This window comes from Rhineura floridana, chromosome 1, assembly GCF_030035675.1.
Source record: "Rhineura floridana isolate rRhiFlo1 chromosome 1, rRhiFlo1.hap2, whole genome shotgun sequence".
Lineage (NCBI taxonomy): Eukaryota > Metazoa > Chordata > Lepidosauria > Squamata > Rhineuridae > Rhineura > Rhineura floridana.
The window spans coordinates 158,936,958-158,961,974 of NC_084480.1; the positions used below are offsets into that span (position 1 = coordinate 158,936,958).

General features: G+C 43.8%; 2 protein-coding genes across 7 annotated transcripts; one reads left to right on the forward strand and one right to left on the reverse strand.

Annotated features, from left to right (window-relative positions):
• Positions 1-417: 417 nt before the first annotated feature.
• LOC133390739 (uncharacterized) lies at positions 418-4,203 on the reverse strand. The gene has a single exon (XM_061639923.1). The coding sequence runs from the start codon at positions 3,171-3,173 to the stop codon at positions 423-425; it is 2,751 nt and encodes a 916-aa protein (XP_061495907.1). The 5' UTR covers positions 3,174-4,203; the 3' UTR covers positions 418-422.
• A 2,163-nt stretch (positions 4,204-6,366) lies between these two features.
• Positions 6,367-23,781, forward strand: RAD23A (RAD23 homolog A, nucleotide excision repair protein). 6 transcript variants are annotated; one of them, XM_061639966.1, is made up of 9 exons: positions 7,054-7,340; positions 12,246-12,407; positions 12,726-12,916; positions 13,724-13,779; positions 14,916-15,043; positions 18,156-18,231; positions 18,465-18,595; positions 19,266-19,430; positions 21,933-23,781. In XM_061639966.1, the coding sequence occupies exons 1-9, from the start codon at positions 7,137-7,139 to the stop codon at positions 22,044-22,046; spliced, it is 1,227 nt and encodes a 408-aa protein (XP_061495950.1). In that variant the 5' UTR covers positions 7,054-7,136; the 3' UTR covers positions 22,047-23,781. The 6 variants fall into 6 exon arrangements, with proteins under 6 accessions (XP_061495971.1, XP_061495922.1, XP_061495930.1 ...); XM_061639976.1 differs by having other exon boundaries at positions 7,055-7,277; XM_061639987.1 differs by lacking the exons at positions 7,054-7,340; positions 21,933-23,781 and adding an exon at positions 6,367-6,467 and having other exon boundaries at positions 19,266-20,275.
• Positions 23,782-25,017: the final 1,236 nt, after the last annotated feature.

Consider the following 25,017-nt stretch of genomic DNA (forward strand, 5'->3'; position numbering starts at 1 on the left):
ATAAAAGGATGACAGGTAAATCTGGGGGAATGTGAGGTGGTGAATTGTGGAATCTAGGGGGGAGAAGAGAAAGAGTGGATTGCTTGGTGGGGTTTAGAGAGTTGTTTACCAGGAGGGAGGTGGAGTTCGGATTAGTATTGAGTAAAACCATATGCTTATGTGCCTTAAGAAGAAATCTTGTTAATCTTGTTACCTTTGTTATCTTTAATAAATACTTAATTTGGTTTACAAAGGCCTAATCCTTGGCTGGGGTTTCACAGACCAGAAGGGAGGGTAAGGTAATGACCAAGGCTGAAGGGGAACTGTAACAAATGGTGGCAGCGGTGAAGAGAATAACAATACCAGTATTCAGAGTCTCTGGGAATACTAGTATTAGGACGTGACTGGTGGTTGCCTAGCAGGGGGATCTGTTGAGATCTGTGCTAGAGCGGATAGGTAAACCATAAGAGAGTGCGGTCCGGACTGGTGGAGTCCCTGGTGGTGCCTAGAGACAGGCAGTAACCACGAGCAGGTAGGAACCTGACAGGGAGAGCCAGGGAAGGACGCATCACAGTTGCTATTTCCCCAAAATTTCTCACAAACTTCCTATAAAATCCAGCCACACCCAGAAATGCCCTTACTTGTTTGTTGGTTAAGGGGATCGGCCACACTTGTATTGCCTCCACCTTGCTCCATAAGGGGGTGATTTTCCCACTCCCCACCTTATGTCCTAAATAGATTACTTCCTTTAGTCCAAACTGGCATTTCTTAGCTTTTATTGTGAGGCCTGCTTTCCTTAAGGCCTCCAATACTGTTGTCAGGTGTTGGACATGCTCAGGCACCGACTTGCTAAAAATGGCCACGTCATCGATATAGGCCACTGCAAAATCTGACATGCCTCGCAACACAGTATCGATTAGCCTCTGAAATGAACTTGGTGAGTTCCTTAGTCCCATGGGTAAGGTCACAAACTCATATAACCCATCTGGTGTACTGAAGGCAGTTTTGGCTCTGGATTGCTCGTCTAGTTCCATTTGCCAAAATCCTTTACAGAGATCTAGTGTAGAGATAATGGTTGCTGCCCCCAATAACTCTAACACTGCGTCTACCCTAGGCATAGGATACGCATCTGGGACAGTAATTTTATTGATTAGCCGATAATCAATGCAAAACCTTGTCGTTCCATCTTTTTTCGGAACCAGGACAATACTTGAGGCCCAGGGACTGATGGATTCCCTTATCACTCCTAATTCTAGCATATCTTCCACCTCCTTTTTGATCTCATTCAAAACTTTCCCATTCACACGGTACGGAACAGATCTGATTGGGGCATGATCTCCAGTATCAATGGAATGTATAACTATACTGGTTCGGCCAGGTTTGTTGCTAAAGAGATTCCTATAGGTTTTCAAAACTCTCAGAATCTCTTCTTTTACTTCCTCCTTCACCTCCTCTGACCATTCCACTTGATCTACCCCTCCTTTGTCTTTGCTTTCCTGTACCAAATCTGGAAGTTCAGGCCCACTTCCCTCAGGGAATAAGGTAACTTGCAACACCTGTGCATCCCTGGTATGGTAAGGCTTCAACATATTTACATGAACCACTTTGCTTTTGTTTAATTGGTCTGTGGTGATTACATACGTCACTGTGTCAAGCCTTTCTCTGATGGTATATGGTCCTTCCCAGTTAGCCTGTAATTTGTCATGTTTCCTGGGTATGAACGCCATAACCATATCTCCCACATCATACACACGTTCCCTGGCTGTTCTGTCATACCAGTAACTTTGCTTCTGCTGTGCTTGACCCAAATTCTTTTTCACCACCTCCATCACTGATGTTAATTTATTGCGGAATTCCAATACAAAATCTACTACAGATGTTTTGTACTCTCCCAGGGTTCCTTCCCATGAATTTTTTAATAGTTCCAAAGGTCCCCTCACTTTTCTAGTGAACATGAGTTCAAAGGGTGAGAAGCCTGTTGACTCCTGAGGGACTTCTCTGTATGCAAACAAGAAGCATCCCAACCGTTCATCCCAGTCTTGTGGGTGATCTTGAACATAGCTTCTGATCATGCCCTTCAAAACGCCATTGAATCTCTCTGTTAACCCATTAGTGGCGGGATGGTAAGTAGTGGTCTTTAGATGTTTTAGACCACAACATTTCCACATACATTGCATCACTTCTCCCATGAATACACTGCCTTGATCCGTCAGCACTTCATGAGGGAAACCCAGCCTCATAAAGATTTTTAATAAAGCCTCTGCCACTACAGGGGCTTCCACGGATCTTAGTGCTTCTGCGTCTGGGTACCTGGTGGCAAAATCCACCACCACCAATAGATATTTCTTGCCATGCCTTGTGGATTTGGAAAAAGGGCCCACCAAATCTATCCCCACTCTATAAAAGGGTTGTCCAATTATAGGAAGGGGCTTTAAGGGTGCCTTAGTCTTTACTCCACTTTTTCCCACCTTTTGGCATATTCCACAAGATAGACAATGTTGTTTTACATCTTTGGAGATGTTTGGCCAATAATAGTGTGCTGCCAATCTCCTCTTGGTCTTTTTTATTCCCAGATGTCCTGCACATGGGACATCGTGGGCTACCTCTAGCAATCTGGTTCTGTATTTGCTAGGTACTATCAATTGCTTCACTGGTTCACATTCATCCTTTCTCTCAGCAGGCATCCACAGTCTATATAAAATCCCATTCTCACACACAACTTGATTCCTCAGTTTGTCAGTGAAAGGAATCTGTTGGGTCAGAGCTTGTTCCTTTATCTGCTTCAAACTTATATCTTTTTGCAGCTCTTCCCTGAACTGATCTGCCTCATCATTATCAGAGACCACTTGATACAGTTTGTCTCCTTCAGCAGGCCTGCTAGTGGTTGCTATGGTGACCTGAGGCTGGTTAACAGATTCCACCCTGTTTGTTTCAGCCCCCCTTAATATGGCTTCTTTTTCTCTGCCAATCTGCTGTCTGGTCACTACATAGATCTTTCCTTGGGCGCCCATTACATCTCTTCCCAGTATTAAGAACATAAGAAGAGCCTGCTGGATCAGGCCAGTGGCCCATCTAGTCCAGCATCCTGTTCTCACAGTGGCCAACCAGGTGCCTGGGGGAAGCCCGCAAGCAGGACCCGAGTGCAAGAACACTCTTCCCTCCTGAGGCTTCCGGCAACTGGTTTTCAGAAGCATGCTGCCTCTGACTAGGGTGGCACAGCACAGCCATCATGGCTAGTAGCCATTGATAGCCCTGTCCTCCATGAATTTGTCTAATCTTCTTTTAAAGCCATCCAAGCTGGTGGCCATTACTGCATCTTGTGGGAGCAAATTCCATAGTTTAACTATGCGCTGAGTAAAGAAGTACTTCCTTTTGTCTGTCCTGAATCTTCCAACATTCAGCTTCTTTGAATGTCCACGAGTTCTAGTATTATGAGAGAGGAAGGAGAACTTTTCTCTATCCACTTTCTCAATGCCATGCATAATTTTATACACTTCTATCATGTCTCCTCTGACCCGCCTTTTCTCTAAACTAAAAAGCCCCAAATGCTGCAACCTTTCCTCGTAAGGGAGTCGCTCCATCCCCTTGATCATTCTGGTTGCCCTCTTCTGAACCTTTTCCAACTCTATAATATCCTTTTTGAGATGAGGCAACCAGAACTGTACACAGTATTCCAAATGCGGCCGCACCATAGATTTATACAACGGCATTATAATATCGGCTGTTTTATTTTCAATACCTTTCCTAATTGTTGCTAGCATGGAATTTGCCTTTTTCACAGCTGCCGCACACTGGGTCGACATTTTTATCGTGCTGTCCACTACAACCCCGAGGTCTCTCTCCTGGTCGGTCACCGCCAGTTCAGACCCCATGAGCGTATATGTGAAATTAAGATTTTTTGCTCCAATATGCATAATTTTACATTTGTTTATATTGAATTGCATTTGCCATTTTTCCGCCCATTACTGGTTCTTGTTGCTGGGCATTAATGCCTACTTTATATCGGCCCTCTCGGCCTCTACCAGTCATTTCCACCAGGGCCACAGGCAAACTTTCTGGTTGACCCCTCACTCCTTGGATAGTCACAGTTTCCTGAGGTAATATTACCTCAGATTTTATTAAATCTGGCCTCAGTAATGTCTGAGCGGCACCAGTATCAAGCAATGCCCAATAATTTGCCCCTTGTACACTCACTTCCTCTCTCAGACTTGAATCAAGGTCTGTTACTTCTGTCCAGTTTATCTGGCAGAACTGAACCTTTTTCGCTGTTTCTAAAGCCTTGGGCTCTGTTTTCACTGCCCTTGTCTGAGCAGGATTACTAATGGGGTTGGCAACCTCACATTGAAAACGTAGGTGCCCCGGTCTACCACATTTGTAGCATAATTTCTCCTCACTTTTAGGGTACACAGATCCACTCTGGGGTGTCCTGTGCCCTTCAGATTTTACTGGAGGACTCACTCTCTGTGGTACCACATCCCTTCTGCCAGCGTTATATGGTCTGGGTTTAGAATCTCTTGATGTTTTCCCCACCCAGCCAGTTCTGTTGGAGGCGAAGTGATCCGCCATCTCTGCGGCCTCCTGCACCGATGTAGGGGAACGGTCTTTGACCAGGAGCCTTATTTCTGGTGGTAACTGATGGTATAATTGATCTAATATCATGAGGTTTTTCACCTCCTCCACAGACTGAGCTTTTGCACTTGTCAGCCATTTCCCAAATATGTCCATCAGTTTTGCCCCCAGCTCCACAAAAGACCTCCCTGTCTGTATCTGGCAATTTCTGAAAAGCTTTCTAAAATCAGGCCCCAGTCTGAATCTTTTAAACACTGCTTCTTTGAATTCAGCATAGGTGACGGGCCGTCTGAGGGGAAATATTGGTATACCTCAGCCAATTCCCCTTTAATCAGGTTTGATAAATACTGCATGTATTTATCTTCAGGTAGCCCCCACAACTGAGCTGCTTTTTCAAAGGTGCTGAGGTAAATTTGAGGATCTTGACCAGGCTCATAGACAGCAAAGTCCTTTGGAGTAATTTTTATTTTTGCTCCATCTCTGTCCTTTCTTGTTTCATCAGAATGAAACTTCTCTCTTTCAAATTTTAACTTTTCTACCTGTAATTCGGCATCCACTGCTCGTTGCTTCTCCCTCTCCTCAAACCCCATTCTCAACTTCTCAGTTTCCAACTCCCTCTGTTTGTCTTTTTCCTCAGCCTCAAAGACCCGCTGTTTGTCTTTTTCCTCAGTCTCCATCCTCATTCTCTCAGTTTCCATCCTCAACTTCTCTCTCAAGTACTCTAGATAAGCGGGATTGCTTAAATATCCTTCTGGGGTCTCTTCTCTGACAGGTTGTTTTTGCTGGGCAGTTGCAAATCCTATAAGTGCTACCCTCAATTCATCTACCCCTTTACCCTCATGAGGTAAATTGAATGTTATGCACTTCTCCACCAGCTCCTCTCTTTTCATTTTTATATATTCAGCCATGGTGTTTGAGTTCACTCACTCTTTGCCACACACTCTTTGCCAGTCACTCTCACAAGTAATCTTGTTTTGTTATTTCTGTTTGCCACACAACTATTAGGGATTGTCTAGTATTCGTATCTCACTGCTACAGCCAACACCTGTGACGTAGTCTCCTTTGTCACAACGTGTCTTTGGGACTCTCTTTGGTTCGTATCTGGATTCTCTGTTGTTCGTATCCCACCGTTACTGCCACCACGTGTGAGGCGTCCTTCCCTGGCTCTCCCTGTCAGGTTCCTACCTGCGCGTGGCTACTGCCTGTCTCTAGGCACCACCAGGGACTCCACCAGTCCGGACTGTCCTTTTTTATTGTTTCTCTCCCCGCTCTAGCACAGATCTCAACAGATCCCCCTGCTAGGCAACCACCAGTCACGTCCTAATACTAGTATTCCCAGAGACTCTGAATACTGGTATTGTTATTCTCTTCACCGCTGCCACCATTTGTTACAGTTCCCCTTCAGCCTTGGTCATTACCTTACCCTCCCTTCTGGTCTGTGAAACCCCAGCCAAGGATCAGGCCTTTGGTAAACCAAATTAAGTATTTATTAAAGATAACAAAGCTAACAAGATTAACAAGATTTCTTCTTAAGGCACATAAGCATATGGTTTTACTCAATACTAATTCGAACTCCACCCCCCTCCTTCTCCACTCTCTCCTGGCAAACAACTCTCTAAACCCCACCAAGCAACCCACTCAGTTTCACCTCATCCACCCCTGATTCCACTCTCACTCTTCCTTTTATACGTTCAGCCATTTTAAACTCAGCCAATCATCTAGCATTCTACTGCCCATTCACTCCCCCTCCTCTTTCACTACTTACCATATATCTTCTAAACAACCAACACTTACCATATATACATTAATATAGGAACATCACACGAGGCTCAACAGATAACTGGACTATAGGTGTGTGTAACTGGAAGGTCATATATGCGGCTGCTCTGAAGCAAGTCCCGAGTTCCAGGATCCTACAGGTACATGCGTTTTGGTCTGAACAGGAGTGTAGTTGTTCAGGGGGTCTTAGACCCCCCCTTTTTTGGGCGCAGAGTCCCTGTGTCTCTAGTATCCTATGAGCAAATCAGAATGAAAGGTTATCGTGTTAGCCACTGAGAAGAGTCTTATAACTTGTTAAGTGCCACTTGAAGCCAATTGGAGTGAAAGGAAGGGACCCTGCACTTAATTTTCCATTACACTGGGACCGCACTGTGCGCCTCCATAACGTACAACAATCGAGATCGTTAAATGGTGCTTAAAAATGCAGCGGAAATCGTACCGGATCTTTGTTTACAAATTTCCAGCAAAATCCAGTGGTTTTCCAGCAAAAATACCCATAAAAAGAGACCCGCAACTTGCCACTAAGGCAATAGCTGAATTCCCCTCTGTATCGCGCTCTCCCGCGCCAGCAGTCACAGAGCAGAACCGTCCTGCGCGATATTCACTCGTAGACGATGTGCTTGTTTCATGGCGTAAAATGGAAATCAAAGCGGAAACCAGGAAGTGTTTGTGTGCGGGAGCCCAACCTTCCTCGCTCTATGATTAAAAGACGCTCTCGTTCTTTCCTGTCCCCCGTCACGTGGGAAGGACCTAGTAGGGAGCGGAAGCGGCGCCAGGTTGCTATTAAAATGGCGTCGTCGTGAAGTTGCATGTTGTTGTGGGGCCCCCCTGCTGAGTCCGTTAGGAAGAACCGCCAGTTGCCGCCACCCCGTCCCGCCATGGCGGTGACCGTCACCCTGAAGACCCTGCAGCAGCAGACCTTCAAGATCAGTATGGAGCCTGACGAGACGGTGAGGGGCGGCGGAACCCTCTCCCCTCTCTCCCTTCTCCCCTCCCTCGTGTTAAACCTGCGGGTATATATGACTTTCTTTACCCCCGCCCGGCCCCATTCTCTTGTGCTAGCATCCCCTTTCTTATTGGCTGAAAATTGTTTGTATTACGCATCTCTCGTTTTCCAACCCCCCCCCTCCCAAGTTCACTGGATATTCCGCGGGCGGGGAATCAGCCCACGTCTGGGTCGCCTTAAAGAGTAAAGTTCGTTTTTCAGACCTGGGTTTCATCTTTAAGCCCGACCTGCATTATTTATGTTGCCATGAAACTCTTAAAGGAAAAGTTAGCAAGAGGTGCTCTTCAAAGGTGTTTTGTCTCATATACATATGTGTACACGTGTCTTGTAACAGCCGTTGCTGCTTGTTCCTTTTCCAGTATGGTTCTGTTCACTACTGGACACATACTCTCCACCTGATATTTGCCTTCCAATCATGTTTCTTCATCATTTTTTTCTGGAAACCGATACTGCAACAATTTGTCATCTGTGTAAATAATAGGACTGCTCCTATTTTCATCTCCTCCCTGTCCCTTTTGTAGCACATGCTTAAGTTCAAAATCAGATGCAAACCAGTTGGTTTCTGATTTAGCATGGTATTTAAGGTCATGCTTATTCTGAAATAATTGGTTCCTTGTCTGGTATGTGTAGTCCCACCCTCTGCCCTTCCCACAAAACAATTTAAGAGCTTGCTGGGTTAGATCAAAGGCACATTTAGTCTAGCACTCTTTTCTCACAGTGGCCAACCAGATGCCATTAGACAGAACCAATGCACAATGCTTTCCCCAGTTGTGATTCCCAGTAACTGGTATTCCGAAGCATACATCAGGGTTAGTTGCCACTGATTGCTTTATCTTCCTTGAGTTTGTGTAATCTTCTTTTAAAGCCATCCAAGTTGGTGGCCACCACTGCCTTTTTTGAAAGCAAATTCCATTGTTTAACTGCTGCTCTGGGCTCCTACTGGGAGGAAGGGCAGGATAAAAATCAAATAATAAATAAATAAATAAATAAATAAAATAACTGTCTCCTGTATGAAAAAGTACTTTCTTCTGTTTTTTTCTGAATCTTCCAACATTGAGCTTCATTGAATGTCCTGGAGTTCTTGTATATGAGAAAGAGAGAGACAAAATAGTTCTCTATCCACTTTTTCCACACCGTGCATAATTTTATACACTTCTCTCATGTTGCCTCTTATTCACCTTTCTTCATTAGTTGAGTTGTTCCATCTCTTTGATCATTTTGGTTGCCATTTTTTAACCTTTTCAACTCTACAGTATCTTTTTTGAGGTGAGGTGACCAGAACTGCACACAGTATTCCAAGTGCGGTTGCACCATAGATTTGTATAATGGCATTATAATATCAGCCGTTTTATTTTCAATATCTTTCCTAATGATCCCTAACATGGGATTCACCTTTTTTACAGTTGCTGTGTTCTTTGTCGGTATATTTATCAAGCTATCCATTGAGACCCCAAGGTCTTGTTCCTGGTCAGTCACTGCCAGTTCAGACCCCCATGAAGGTATATGTGAAATTAAGATTTTTTTTGACCCAGCATACATCACTTTACACTTGCTTACATTGAACAAGTTAAAAAGTACAGGTCCCAGTACTGATGTTTGGGGGATTCCACTTTGTACATCCCTCTCTAGGGAGAACTGTCCATTTATACCTGCTCTATGCTTCCTGTTTCTTTATCAGTTACTGATCCAGAAGAGGACCTCTTATCTTATTCCATGACTGCTAAGCTTACTCAGGAGTCTTTGGTGAGGTACTTTGTCAAAGACTTCTTAAAAGTCTGTATTTACTGGATCATGTCCTTCTATACTGTACATTTTATTTCGATCTACGAAGAACTCTAATTGAACTGTTCTTATCGGAAACCTTAGGACGATCAGATGCATATTATGTCCTTCTACTCCTCTCTGATCAAAATATTTACACTACTCTGTGTTGCCAAATTTTGTGCTGCAGTGATTAAAATTCGCCATGAACTGACTCTAGCCATCTTGTAACTCCTGTCTTTTGCTGGGATTTCATGTCTTTGACGACTCTATTTTATATCATGTTTTAATATAACATAACATAATTCTATTCTACAATGTTTATGTTTTTAACAACCTTATTTGATTTTATTCTATCCCTTTTTACTGTATTCTACCTTTGTGTATGTTGGGATAATTTCCCCCCCGGAAGGAAGGGAGGGAGGGAGGGAGGGAGGGAGGGATACTGGATCACCTCTGTCTATATGCTTGTTGACTCTCTTAAGTCAAATAGATTAGTAAAACAAGATTTATCCTTGCAGAATCCATGCTGGTTCTGCTTTGGCAAAACTTGTTCTTCTATATGCTTAGTGAGTCTTAGTAATTTAGCAATCCTTTCTCCCAGTTTTCCTGGAACAGATGTTAAGCTAACCAGTCTGTAGTTTCCAAGATCCCCCAAATCCTTTTTTTAAAACTGGTGATACATTGGCCACTTCCTAGTCTTCAGGTATGGAAGCTGATCTTAGGGACAAGTTATATATTATTGTTAGAAGATCAACATTTACACATTTGACTTCTTTAAGAATGCTTGGGTGGATGCCATCCTGACCCAATCATTTATCAGTGTTTAGTCTGTCATTCTGTCTATAAGGCCTAGAACATTGTCTCCACGATTTGCCTTAGTTCCTCTGTACCTGCAGAATTAGTTCAGGTACAGGGATCTGCCTTGTATGTTCTGCTGTGAAGACAGATGCAAATAATTCATCCACCTTCTCTGCAGTCCCCTTAAGTCCTCCTTTAGCATATCTTTCTCCTTTGTCATCCAAAGGCCCAACTCCCTCTCTAGCTGGTCTCTGGCTACTAATATATTTCAGTTTTTTGTTTTATGTTTTTAGGAATGTGCTCGTCGGGTTCCTTTTTTAGTATCCCTTATTGTTCACTTGCATTTCTTTTGCCCAGAGTTTGTGTTCCTTTTTGTCTCGTTTGGACAGGATTTCCATTTTCTAAAGGGAGCCTTTTTGCCTCTAATACTGTAACTTCTTTGACACTGCTTGTTAATCATGCTGGGACCTTCTTGACCCTGGTGGTGCCTTTATTGATCTGCAGTATTCATTTTAGCTGAGTTTCTAATATTGTGGTTTTAAAACTCCCATGCATTTTAGAGAGATTTGACCCTCTTGGCTTTGCCTTTCAAGTTCCTGTTTACCAATCCCTCATTTTAGGTTAGTTTGCTCTTTTAAAGTCAAATGTGACTGTGCTGGATTTTCCTGACAATTATCCATTTACTTATATATATTGAATTTTATAACTGTGGTCACTGTTTCCAATCTATTCAGCAACACCTACATCTCACCAGGTCCTGGACATCATTTAAGATTTAATTCAGGATTACCACCCCTTTGGTCAGTTCCATGACCATCTGTTGTAGGGCACAGTCAGTCTGTCAGATTTGTTGTTGTTTTGGAGGATTCTTCCCCACACCCATCTATTCCTCCTTGGTTTAAAAAAATCTGATATGTATTTTATTACCCACACTATTCAGGCGCATGAATATGAATCCAAATATTAAAGCAAGATACATGTGGAGTACTTCTGTTGATTCCTCAGGCCTAGAGGAGCACTTATGAATTTAGTTGTTATATGCCTTCAAGTCGATTATGATTTATGGCAACCCTATGAATCTTTTTGGATGTATTCATAGGGTTTTCATAGTAAGAGGCATTCAGAGATGGTTTACTATTGCCTTCCTCTAAGCCTACGGCACCTGGTATTCCCAAGCAGTCTCCATGCAAGTACTAGGCCTGATCCTGCTTAGCTTCCGAGATCAGGCATGTTCAGGGTAGTATGGTCATAGGCTAACTATTAAGAATGACTCATTATTTTTCAGTCTGTGCCTACTGTGGGTCATGAGGCATGCATCTTTAGCAATTTCCTTTTGACTTTAGTAGAACCAAGTAAATACTTTTAATTACTAAGCAAGAGACACATGAATAAGATTTGAAGTTAACCCATTTGCTAGCCTTTTCATGTTCTGATTCAAGCTGCAAAACTGTTAAAATAAGGATTCCCAAACATGATAATTAAAACAAGGTATTTTGTCACAAACTGCATGATCCCTTTCATGTGAGGTTTGTGTTGTGTTCTAGTGGACTGTTATTTTTATGGAATTAGGGCTGGGCCTGCCGAGGCAAGACCATCATTCTGGTGCCTGACCCTGCATAGGAGCTCAGAATGCAAAGAGTTTAGGGGATTCATGCAAGAGAGCTAAGGCACACACTGCAGAGGATAACTGCCTTCCCATATATCTCCTTACCGCAATTCACTATCCAATTTGACCTTGATAAATTCCTTCTTAACCTAAACTGATGCCGTTGCTGACTGTTCACAAGGGTGAAAGTTTCAATGACATTTGGCTTCTATTGGATTTCTGAACCTTCTGGATTATGAAGAATTATATTCTAGTGAAGCAGGGCCCTAGCTTCTCTTTCTGGATGATAATTGTTTATGTAGTGTTTATATGCTGCTAAGTGCTATACATCCTACCATCCTACCGAAGTTTGGGGCTCTACTACATACATAGGAATAGAGAACATTCTTGGGGAGGCACAGGGCAGGAAAAAAGATTGCCTGCTATTGGTTCTTCTGGGAGGCCCTAGTTTCCTTGGACTGTAGGAATAAAAGGGTGAAGGTACCATGAAGTGTGTACCCACCCTTGCCTTTTGGTATTTGTGTAGAGGGCAGAGCAACAGGCCTGACTTTCCTAAAGGTTTTTAGAATCCAATGTCCTTCTGAACCATCTATTCTCAGTGGGAATAAACACAGTTCTCAAAAGAGCATTAGTTATAGGTAAGCTTCCACATTGTTAAACAATGTGATTTGGATTCAAAGATCTTCACATTGGTGTTAATTGGGGTGGAAAGGATGCTGGAACCAATTTGGTTTTGACCCACAGGTCCGAATTCTTAAGGAGAAAATTGAGGCTGAAAAGGGCAAGGAAGCTTTTCCAGTGTCGGGACAGAAGCTTATCTATGCTGGCAAGATCCTGAGTGATGACATCCCCATCAAGGAGTACAAGATTGATGAGAAGAACTTTGTGGTGGTGATGGTCACCAAGGTATGGTTGAGCACTTTCTTTACTTTTCTTGAAACAGAGGGTTGATTCAGCTTCAGTAGCCTCCCCTTGCAGTAGTGTAAAGGACGGTGTGCTGGAAAAGCAAATTTCTGATGGTACCTGTTTGAGCCCAGGGGGTGGGTGAGTCCAAGAACGGTGATGACAGGGCGCTGAAAATGTCATTGTGTGTTGCTATTGGTTCCATGGGAGATTTCTGTTGGGTGCTCACCATTAAATTGAAGGTCAATCTCCTTTGCTTTGTTCTGTGGAATGGAAATGCTTTGTATCTTCTTCTAAGGCTTATTTTGGTTTTCTGTTCAGAACAAAACAGGCTCAGGAGCTCCTGTTCCCTCCTCGAGTGAGGCTGCCCCCCCTTCAGAGCCCACAGCATCCTCTGGGCAGACGCTGCTGCCTGCAATAGCTACTGTTTCACTCCCATCAGCAATTCCATCAAGTGAGGAAAAAAAGCCTCCTGAAGAGTTGGTGACTATTTCCCCCCAGGAATCAGTTGGGTAAGTCTGGCTTACCCCACAACCTTTGACGCTCTCCGTTGTTTTGTAGGTGACTTTGGAATGACCTAATGGAGGAAGAGATTTTAGGCCTAGGAAGTCATGATTGGTTCTGAAAATCCAGCAGTGTTTGTACTTCTTGATCTTCCTTAATAAGTTCTAGAGCAGATGTTCCTGAGATACAGAATTAGCCTACCATCTCTTGGCCCAACCAGTTGTGGTTTTATGTGTTTGTTTAGCTGTTAAATTTGGATACAAATTTTTCCTCTGCATTTGGGGACCTTCACATGGAAGCTGTGTCCTTATATGTGGCGGGTTGAGTGGGTTTGAAAGACAGCTGCAAAGTATGCAGGCAAAGTGGTTCATGTCTCTGTTCCGGGGAGGAAGAGGGAGGGGAGGGAGGTCTGTGATGTCAGAATACAGCCAGGATTGGTTATTGGATTGATTAGATGGCTGTAAAAAGGGTGCATGGGGGGGGAGGTGCAACAAGGTCCATAGGAGAGTATTAATTTTTTGGGGGGGAGCAGCCTTTCTCTCATGGCCAGTGTTGCTTCATAACTACCACTATCCCCTTTTGAAGGAGTACCTTTGAACTGTGGTGATGGAAGCACTCCAGGCCACAAAGGTGGTGGTGAGATTCATTAGTCATAGCAGTTGCCTGCTGTTTGTCAGCCATGTAGGTATGAGAAAGATTGTATGATTGAAGGGGAAATCAGCAGTTCTGTTGCTTAGGCTATGTCTGACCTTTCAGTTTTCTTGTCCAGTTATCTGGAAGGACCCAGCTACTATTTCTCTCTCTTAAATTTGCAGCTCTGTTCCCTCTTCAGGTAGCATGGGATGTGAAGATGATGCAGCCTCTACTTTAGGTAGGTGATCTTCTTTCCTTTAGTTGCTACAGGGGAGAGCTGTCGGCTCCTTAGCTGCAATTTGCTCTTACATCATTAGGTTCACTCTATCCCTTTTCTGCTAGTTTGACTGGTAAATTTCTATTATTTAAGATCCATAAGTGACTTCTAGGTGCAGCAAAAATTAATTTAGGAGGTGCTGCCCTCTGATGGCCACTAGTAGTTAAAATACTTCCTCAGCTGCTGTTTCATGGAGATCCAGCATGCTATAAATCAGTGGACTTCAGCTAGTCAGCTACAAATGCATTGCACCTGAGACACCACATCACTTTTTCTTTAGGTATTTTTTAAGAGGAGAGAAAGTGGGGAGGGGATCAAAAGAGCCATATATGGTAAAAAGAAAAAAGTGAGTCTCATGTTGCATGTTAGGTTTAAGGGTGGATCCCAGGTCTGGAAAGGTTGAATGCTGTAGGTAAATCTCCTGTTTGCTTCATCAGTGGAAACACTTTAACAGATCTCAGCCCAGGCTCCTAAACTGTGTAGTCAACCACTAATGTTTTGGAAACTGAATTCTTCGCAGCAGGGATGAGGCATGCTGGGTGACCCACTTGCAACTAAGCCTGCTTGCCCTTTTGTGGCTATGTTATAGGAGCAGTGTCTAGCACTTGAGCTATAGCTTTGGAAGCTAGGAATTCTGGACTCTATATCCATTTCTGGAAGTAGCCTAGCAGTTAAAACTCAAGAGTCCTCAGCCAGCATCCAATTTTGTGAGAGACAAGAGATTTAGTAGCTAAATTCCAAACTCTGACTTCCTGGGGGCTTGAGTAAATAATCTTTCTGGGTGGGAAGAGACTTGAGATATTGATTCTCTTTCCAGCCGTTAGAGGGACTTTGAGGCTTTGGAAATAGAAACTGGATTTGAAGTTTCTGGAGCCTATTAATGTTCAAGCCCCAAGGTATAAGGCTTCCTGGTTTTGCAGCCATTAGTGGGCAGAGGTTTGAATTCCTTGTGATAAAGATGTTGGTAATAGCAACGTGCCTGTTGCCTTCCAGTCCAGCTGTCCATCCTGCTTTCCTTCCTATATGTGAGGATTGGGTAGAAGTAGTTGCACCTGCTCTTCCCCTGATGAGAAACTGTCTTTCATTTCTGCTTCCAGTTACTGGCTCGGAGTATGAAACAATGCTGACTGAAATCATGTCAATGGGCTACGAGCGAGAGCGGGTGGTGGCAGCACTTCGGGCCAGCTACAACAACCCTCACCGGGCTGTGGAATACCTGCTAACGGTGAGGAGAATTGCTGGATGTGTCCTACCCCTACTTAGATGTTTTGGGCTTTCCTCCAATTCTGCAAGGGTTCTGTGGTTTCATGGGTTAAGGAACCTTATTCCTGGATTGCCTCCCTTTCGGGTCACTGGTTTGCTATTATCATTTTCTACTAACTGCTACCACATCTCTGTTGCTAACTTGGGTTGCTTGAAACAGGCACAGCACCAAGCTTTCTGAACCATCTCAGGTAGGTCCTCTTGAAGGATGATTGTATACTGGGTTTCCAGCTCTGTGCATAATACTTGTGTCCTCCTTGCTTATAGCACAGAGGAAGACCATGAGGGTCAACCAAGGAACTTATGTATCTAAACAGATGTGAGATGAGTGGGGCACTTTGCAAAGGGCTAGACAACTGATTTTGCTGCCACTATCAAATCATCAATCTGCCGCCCAGTGGAGCTCTTCAGAATTGTCTGGGAGCTATTACACGCTGGCCCCAAGGACATGGTAGAACCCGCTGTAATGAATTTGCTAGGAACTTCCAGGATAAAATCTTTAGCATCTGCCAGGACTTAGACTCCAGTGTTATAGCAGGTGGGGGTTCTCCTAGAATCATCTCTGTCACTTGAGGCTCAGGTAGCCTCGGTGGCACGGAGTGCCTTCTACCAACTTCGTTTGGTGGCCCAACTACATCCCTATCTGGACAGGGATAACCTGGCTTCAGTTGTCCATGCTCTGGTAACCTCCAAATTAGATTACTGCAATGCGCTCTACATGGGGCTGTCTTTGAAGACTGTTCAGAAACTGCTGCTTGTGCAAAATGCAGCAGCCAGATTGGTAACAGGGACCAGACTGTCCGAACATATAAAACCGATTCTGGTCCGCTTGCATTGGCTGCCTGTATGTTTCTGAGCTCGATTCAAGGTGCTGGTTTTGACCTATAAAGCCTTACACAGCTTGGGACCACAATACCTGATGGAACGCCTCTCCCGATACGAACCCACCCGTACACTACGTTCAAGATCAAAGGCCCTCCTCCGGGTGCCTACTCCAAGGGAAGCTGGGAGGGTGGCAACAAGGGAGAGGGCCTTCTCAGTGATGGCCCCCAAATTATGGAATGATTTACATGACGAGATGTGCCTGCTGCCAACACTTATCTTTTCGGTGCCAGGTGAAGACTTTCCTCTTCTCCCAGGCATTTTAGCATGTGTTTTTAAATTGCTTTTTAAAAATGTGTTTTTAAATTTGTATATTTGTTTTTAATGTTTTTAATTGTTGTAAACCGCCCAGAGAGCTTTGGCTATGGGGTGGTATACAAATACAATAAATAAATAAATTTGTATGAGGGATATTGTGTTAGGGCTAAATCTCAGTGTGGGTGTACAACCAAGCGTGTTATGTACACACACCTGTCCTCCTCTAATGGGCTTTTGATCTGCATTAACGTTACATGATGGTGATGCCTGCATAGGATAAAGTGAGCCAAATCTGTGCTTTTTTTATAAATCTTATCGCTTCCTAATCCCATCCCCCTGTCAAATATTCATTGCAGCAGGCTGCTGGAAGTTCTTCCCTCTTCTCAGCAAGCCTCTTGTGGCATTCTCTGTGGGAGTCTCATCTTAGGAAATATTGGTTATGTTCTTGCTGCTAGGTCAGCTGGTCCCAGTAGGAACCTCTGGAGGCTATCGATAATGTATTTGGTTCCAGAGGGAGCCAATCTTAATTTGAAGTAGTGAACAATATTGTGTGGCACTTTGGGGCGTGATAAAAGCATGGGCAGGCATTCAAGCTGACTGGCTCTCCCTGTAGTTGATGTCTCCATGTGCTATGTTTAGCAGAGGCCACCGTGTTACAAATGTCTGTCCAAATCTGCCCAGAGTGGAAAGAAAAAGTAGAAGCTTTTCCTAAAAATGGAAGACATTGGGACCCAATCCCTGTTCATCTAGCTCTCTACTCTTACATTATATATTTAACATTCCCAGAATGATGGAGAAAATAGAAGTACTAAAGTTGAAACCACACAAAATTAAGAGGGAAAAATCTTGTCAAAATCACAGCAAACATTTAGTAAATTGTAAGCAAACTTAGCCACATAACATTTCCAGTGAGAAGTGACATTTTTGGGTCCTTGCATCTGAGGAACATGAAGACCCACTCAGATATTCTTGGGGAAGATGTGGTAGCAGTTGATCCAGCCCCTTGGAAACCAACCTTCTGTGCTCAGGATAAGGTAGTTGCAGTTACACAAATAGATTACTTGTGAACTTCATTCTTGGCTACATTAATTGAGGGCTGAAAGATTGGAAGGAAAATAGATTGAAACTGAAGGGATGTGAGCAGACAATAGAGATGATAAGACTTGGGAACACAGAGGCAAGGAGCTCTGCGAGACAAAAATGTTCCCCCTTGTTTCATTGGAAATCTTGGCCAAAGCAGAAACTGTTATGGGAATATTTATGCAGAATGATTCAATGGTCTGAGCTGCCTGTGTGCCAGTATGTGTATTTACCTAAGTAGCAGGCTTTTACCTGCATTGAGATCACTGAGACTTAAGACTTAGTAAGATAAGAAAAGCTACTTTATTTATAGAGATACACAGTAGATAGGAAAGGCATACCTAGTTCTAACTAAGTTGGAGGAGCAATGCCCAGACCTGGGTATTGCCCTCATGGCTCAGGAGAGAGAATAAAGTCAGAAATGTCTGCTCTCTCCTTGGACAGCTGAAGAAGACGACAAAGGAAGGAGGGGCAGATAAGCTTCCCTAAACATATCAGTTTACAATGGAAGGAAGTTAGGTAGAGAACAGCACAGGTAAAGGTAGGCAAGCCTAGCCAGCTGAAGGACCCTGACTCTATCTTCCTTCTGGAATACAAACAAAAGCACCCAAACAGGAGTCGCTCTTGCTCCACTTCCAACAGAAACAGCCTTTGTGGTTGGTTTGTTTTGCCTTGAAGCATCAGTTCTGCAATATATAAGCAGATGTACAGTCTCTGGGTGGAATCAATAGTGTTTGCAAACTTCAAGTCTCCCAGTCACTCTGCACCAATTGAAATGTGTGCTGTGGATAGAATTTTGAAAAGCATATGGTCTGGAAGTAGTTCTGTTAACTTTGCTTTCTTTAACTTTTTAGGGCATCCCAGGTAGCCCAGAACCAGAGAGAGCCTCCACCCAGGAGAGCCAATCTCAAGAGCAGTCAGCACCGGAAGGTGGGTTGCCTTTCCCCCCATTTTCATGTAGAAAGTTTCCTGGAGGGTTGGACTGTGGGAAGTAACAGTTGTAGATAACTAGGCTGAAAATTATTGCTAAGTGTCATGGTGGGAGAGTGCTGTCCCTTGCAGAGGGCTTGATGGCTTATTAATATGCACTCCCCCTGCACACACATACCCAGCCTCTCTCCCATTTGCTGTCGTTCTGTCTTTAACACACATTGGGCCTACAGGAGAGAATCCTCTGGAATTTCTACGAGACCAGCCCCAGTTCCAGAACATGCGGCAGGTGATCCAGCAGAACCCAGCTCTGCTCCCAGCTCTGCTCCAGCAGTTAGGCCAAGAGAACCCACATCTGCTGCAGGTAACTGGAGCGGATGGGCTTTGTTCGCTGGAATAACTTTGGAGCAACCACATGTGTCAAAATTACCCTGGTCTCGGTTTCCACTGGTATCAGCATGGGAAGCAGACCTCTCGGCTTCTCTCCAGTTTTTTGTTTATATCTCAACAGAGCCAGGAGGCACAACAGAGCCAAATGTGTATGCCGACCTGGCCAGGCAGCACTATGTGTGCAGCTTATCTACTTTATTTTCATGGCATTGAGCAGCACAGCCATGCCCTACTTTTCAGATGGGTGTTTGCTTCCCTTGGGTTTCTCCCTCGTGGCTCAGATTCCTTCCTGTTCTGCTGATTTGCCTACCCTAGGCCTTGGGTGAGGATGATCACTGCTGGCTCAGCTGTCTTCCTTTGCTTTCTCTTAATTATATATGGGTACGCTCTAGCAGTGGGTGCTGCAGCTAGGAAGGAGGATTATGAAGGCAACATACTTGAAAATTTGGTGGCATAAGAGTGAGGACCCCAATGTAGGAAAAGGGGAAGGTAGGGAAGGTTTCCAGAGTCCTCTTGTTAGTCATCCCACCATATTGGAGGCTGTGAATTTTGATGTCCCAGAGGCCCTGAGGTAATGAGAGGGTGGGGTGTGCATGCAAACTTGTGTTCATTGATAACAGTGAGTACTTCTCTTCCTCCTCCAGCAAATTAGCCAACACCAGGAGCAGTTCATTCAGATGCTCAATGAACCACTGGGTGAAATGGCTGAAATTGCAGACATTGAAGGAGAGATGGGTGCTATTGGAGAAGAAGCCCCTCAGATGAATTACATCCAAGTCACGCCTCAGGAAAAAGAAGCCATAGAAAGGGTAAAAATGGGGAGCAGTGGCCTGGGGCAGGGGCAAGAGGGGAAGACCAGGCAGTTTCTTGCTCTCTTGGCTGGAGCATCTCCCTATGGGTTTTTTCCTAAGGATTTGCTCCCCTGTGAGATTCAGAATGGTTCAGTGGCTAGAGTGATAGCTGCTATTGCTTGCTTTAGTTCCTGCAGATTACAAAGATGTCTTGTTGGTTACAGGGGAAAGAATGGGACTTGCAATTTGTAGTATTTCAGGTCTGCTCACTCCCTTGTCATCTTGGTGTATACACTAGAGCAGCCTTTCCCAACCAGTGTGCCTCAAGATGTTGTTGGACCAACTCCCATCTTCCTGACAATTGGCAATGCTAGCTGAGGCTGATGGGAGTTGTGGTCCAACATCATCTGGAGGCACACTGGTTGGGAAAGGCTGCACTTAGAGTAAGGGTGGATCACCTGTGGCCCTCCAGATGTTGTTGAGCTCCAACTCCCATCAGCCCTAGCCAGCATCAGGGATGCTGGGAGCTGTAGTCCGTTGTCATCTGGAGGGCCACTGCTTAGCCACGCCTGCACTAGATCTGATGATGGCACAAGAGCTTTATGGCAGGAAGCACCAGCTGTTTGGAAATATGCTGGATGGAATGTGGGCTCTTAAAATGTGCTTTTGCTGCATATGTGTTGTCTTTCTCTAAGACTAGAACTACGGTGGTTCATAATCTAATTCTGCACCAAGCAAGCCAGTTTTCTGTATTGAAATATATTTTATTCTGAAATATTTCTAAACGGCATATTGTTTTAAAATTTCTTAAGTAGTATACAAAAATACAATATAAAAACAATAAAACTGTATCATAAAAACAAGTTCAGTAATAACAAGGTCTAGTCTTATGGGTCAGGAAAAGCCTGAGCAAAAATCTATTTTTACATGTTTGAAGCAACTGATAGAATGATGCTTCAGGTATGGCAGAGAAGAGGGCATTCCACAGTGCAGGAGTAATGGTGGGAAAAAGTGTTGCAGGCAGGCAGTCTTTCAGGTAACTTGGTCCTAAGTTTTTCAGGGCTTTGGGTTGTATCCAGCTAAGCCTTATGCAGTAGACCTATTAAAATTAATGGACATAAGTTAGTTATGTCAATTAATCTCAATGGGTCTACTCTGAGTAGGACTAACATTAGATATGGCTCTTTGTACATTACCAATAAAACTTTGAATATGTCCCAGTAGCTGATCAGCAGGCAATGCAGATTCCCTAGCATGGGTGTAATATTACTCAAATCAACACAGTTATGCAGATAGAATCATAGAATAGTAGAGTTGGAAGAGGCCTATAAGGCCAAACCCCTGCTCAATGCAGGAATCCAAATCAAAGCATTCCTGACAGATGGCTGTCCAGCTGCCTCTTGAATACCCCCAGTGTTGGAGAGCCCACTACATCTCTAGTAATTGGTTCCATTGCCGTATGGCTCTAACAATTAGGAAGTTTTTCCTGATGTCCAGTCAAAATCTGGCTTCCTGCAACTTGAGCCCATTACTCCGTGTCCTGCACTCTGCGACGATCGAGAAGAGATCCCGGCCCTCCTCTGTGTACCAACCTTTCATGTACTTGAAGAGTGCCATCATATCTCCTCTCAGTCTTCTCTTCTCCAGCCTAAACATTCCCAGTTCTTTCAGTCTCTCCTCATAGGGCTTTGTTTCCAGTCCCCTGATCATCCTTGTTGCCCTCCTCTGAAACTGTTCCAGTTTGTCTGCATGCTTCTTGATGTGTGGAGAGCAGAACTGGATGCAGTATTCAAGATGAGGCCTAACCAGTGCTGAATTAGGGGAACTAATACTTCACACGATTTGGAAACTATACTTCTGTTAATGCTGCCTAATATAACATTTGAATTATTTTGCATGTGCTCAGTTTCACATTTGATTCTGAAATCACTGCTAGGCTCTTGTAGAATGTGAAGCTTTTAGGGAAAGGATTTGTATACTGCTGGGAGGGAAATTGGGGAAATAGGGCTACGTCAACATGATAGGCGGCTAGGAGATGAATAGGCAGCTAGGTACCATGTATGCCGTTTCAGGAGAAATCATGCTTTTCAAACAAACACACTAAAATTGTGGATTTTGGGGATCCAATCGCTAAAACAGATAACTTCTGCACAGTGCTTCTTGTTTGTAAAACTGAGGGGAACTGAGAATTATGCTAAGCCTACTAATGACAATGAAATTCTCCTGATCTACTCCTGTGGTGAGGAATGCTGGAGAGTGCCATGGTCCTTGTTTTGGTACTCCTATATCCCAGACTTGACCTGACACAAGACAGGTGTGTCTTGATCTCCCATAAGGAGTCTGTGTATTTTTTTTCACTCCAGCTGTTCTTTGGCAGAAATCCGGACAGTTGGCTCCTTACAGGAAAGTTGAGATTATAGGACACATGGGCTGAAGTGTTGCCAATCAGCATGTTTTAACTCCTTTTCCTCTCTATTGTTTCTCTTTCTCTCTCTCTCTCTCTCTTCCCCCTACCTTTAGTTAAAGGCCCTGGGCTTCCCTGAGAGCCTGGTGATTCAGGCATATTTTGCCTGCGAGAAGAATGAGAATCTGGCTGCCAACTTCCTGCTGAGTCAGAACTTTGATGACGAATGATAAAGGAAAAGAGTTTTATATAAAATTCTCTATATAAATATTTGTTTATTTAAAGGGGCACGTATTGGGTTTGGGGATGGTATGATTTTAAAATGTCCCAGGCAAATTGTTGGCCGGAGGAGAATACTCTACTTTGGAAACTGGGCAAGTGGGGAAAAAGCAGAACAAACAGACCTTCTCCTCTTCCCCTCCCCAAAAACAATGGCTGCGTTTGAGCCCAGCTGCATCCCTCAACAGTCTTTGGACTGGCAAGCAGGATGTTCAGGGAAAGGTTGACATAGCAGATGGGTTCTATTGGACCTCCTCCCATCTGAGCTGATTGCGTGTGTGCAAACAGATTGCTCTTTTGTTTGCAAATCCCTCTCCCTCTTCTCTCTCTCTCTTCCCCCCCCCCCCCGGGCCAGTTCACAGTGCTACAGTTGCTAAATATGTCTGTGCTCATTAGCTAATTCTGTATTATCCCCTTCAGTTTCCACTGCTGGCCTTTGAAACAAGTCAAGTTCACCCCTGTTCCAGAGTGCTGCTTGCACTAGGTAGTGACCCATCTTCTGATGATCATTTTGATAGCTGTGCCTGCAGGCTATGCTATGGTGCACGAATGTCTTGTAATGTTGCACACAAATACATCACATTTCCCTACCCTGGTAATATCTTTTGTTCTCCACTGTTAAACAGCACCTACCATGTAACTGCAGGTCTGTGACACTCTTCTAAAATTAATTCTCTGAAGAAGTACTGGAAATTGGGGGCTGGGGAACAGTGGCCCTTAGATCCAGCTGGTCCTTTGACTGTTTGAACTTTTCCCTCTTTCCATGGCTACTCTGCAGAATCAGAGTTGTGATGGAGCTGCCGTTGATGTCTGCTTCCCCAAGTTACCTAAGCAGAGCTCAACACCCATGTAACTTATTACTCAGCACAGTTTGATTTCATATTGTTTTAACATTAAGATCTTGAAACTTGCATGCCTAATGCAGTAGCAAAAAGAGAAGGAGTATTTTGTTTTCGTTTTTTTACAAAACCCTATAGCAGACAAGGCTCTGCAAGTGGCTTTTTTGGCACTTAATGTGCATTGAATGAAAATCCATTTCTAAAATGTCTGTGTTATGGAAGTTTTTAGGAAAGGGATATATTCTAGTATTAATCTGATTTACCTGTTCAAAAGATTCTTGTATTATATGGACTTTTTTCTTAAAGAAAAACCATTAGTATTTGGGGATACAAAATCTGTGTGTTAGACATTGGGGGGCTTTACCTTTTTAATTTGGGGAAAATATCAAATTGACATATTTTCGCAAATCTGTTTTGATGCATCTTTTTGAAACTTGAATTTGAACTGATTACACATGAACATATGTTGATTGATCTCACCAAGAAGCTGATCTAATCCTTGGTTTTTCTGTTCCTGATGTCCACTGAAATTGACATTGAACTCTAAATGCACAAGTAGAAACCTGCAGAGTTTCCCCCAGTTTAGATCATCCTTCATCTTTACATGGGGATGTTGGTCAAAGTTGTTGCTGGTATGAACATCAATAAAACTGTCAGTTATCACCTGTTTAAACCCCAGTTTTCTTTGATGAACCATGAAATTGACTGTTGCCTCACTTCCCCTCCGCCAATAACAACCCTGTTTGGGGGTCCCACTCTTTCCTCCGCGCATGCCCAATGCAAAGCGATCCAGAGTATTGCCTCTATGCCTCAAAAATAAATTCTGAAGCCATAAATTACTGCTAAATTGTGTGATATTGTGTGGCAGTGACTGACAGTGTGCAATATGTTCCGAATAAGTAAAATTAATTTGATCTTAAGGATGCTGGTGGTGGGGGAGACATGGAGGAAAGAGGAAGCTCTAATTCTTAAGCCTGAAAGCGAGTATCCAGTGGTTAAGAGCGTGGCTGTAGGTAAGGGCCAAAGAGTGTAGCTTCTGTTGATCTGATAAGCAAAGTTGCTTTTTTGGCTGGAATAAACCCAGATCAGCCATGCTGTTAGCTGCAGGGACCTTTTCTGAGCAGTAGCCAGCAGGTTGGGCTGTAGCTTGTGGTTGGTTTCTGGGTGCATTTCAAAGCTTCCAGACGTGGCTGTTCCACCTGACCTTGTGACTTGGTTTAGGTTTTCAAATGGCATCATGGCATATTTGGGTAGTAAGCAAACCTAAAAAGCTGCTGATGAGGTGGCACAGAAAACACTTTAGAAAGTGAGGGTTGAAGAAGAATTCTGCTGTTGATTTCTGGCTTTCTTCAGAGCTGAGGCACTTCAGTATTGGGATGGGTTGCAGAAGTGTCATATGTGTTGCCGAAGAGTGGAATTTGGATGCTGAATCCTCTGCCTGAGACTGAGGTTTAGAGGAAGGCAGCTTCTTGTATAGCTCCTTTCCCCAATCTGTGTCTAACAAAAACAGTTAATAATGCAAAATAAGCCAACGCTATACAAATTCGTGTAATTTAAAAAGATGTGTTAACATGTAACAGTTCTACTTGGCGCAGCATTTTTATTTAAACATACACGAGTCTCCTGGGCGCTGAGGTCTTGGTGAGAGAAATTGTAGCTGTGTATTTTACCTAATATGAGTGGAGAGAACTGGAGGAGGAACAGCTTGCAAAAAAAAAGTTTAACCAGCTGTGCTTTCTACGTCTGAAAAGAGCAAAGACCACAACTAAGGCTTAGCAGAAGACCTCCAACCAGGCCCCCTTCAGGAAATGGAGTTAATGGGAGGTTAAGGTTCTGTTTGAGGGCCCTACCTGACTTGTGCCCTCTGCTGCAAACACTGACATTTTATCCTTCATCTTTTGGGGTTGTGTTGGCTTGGAGAGATCTATCCATGCTTCCTCTCTGTCTCTGATTGAAATATTCTGGGCACTGTGAATGGAGTATGAAATAAACAAGCTCTTGAAGCCACATAGTGGCAGGAAAGGATGTGAATTTCCTTCACTGTCTTGTTCTTTATTTACAAATGGGATGGGTTTGGGTGGGA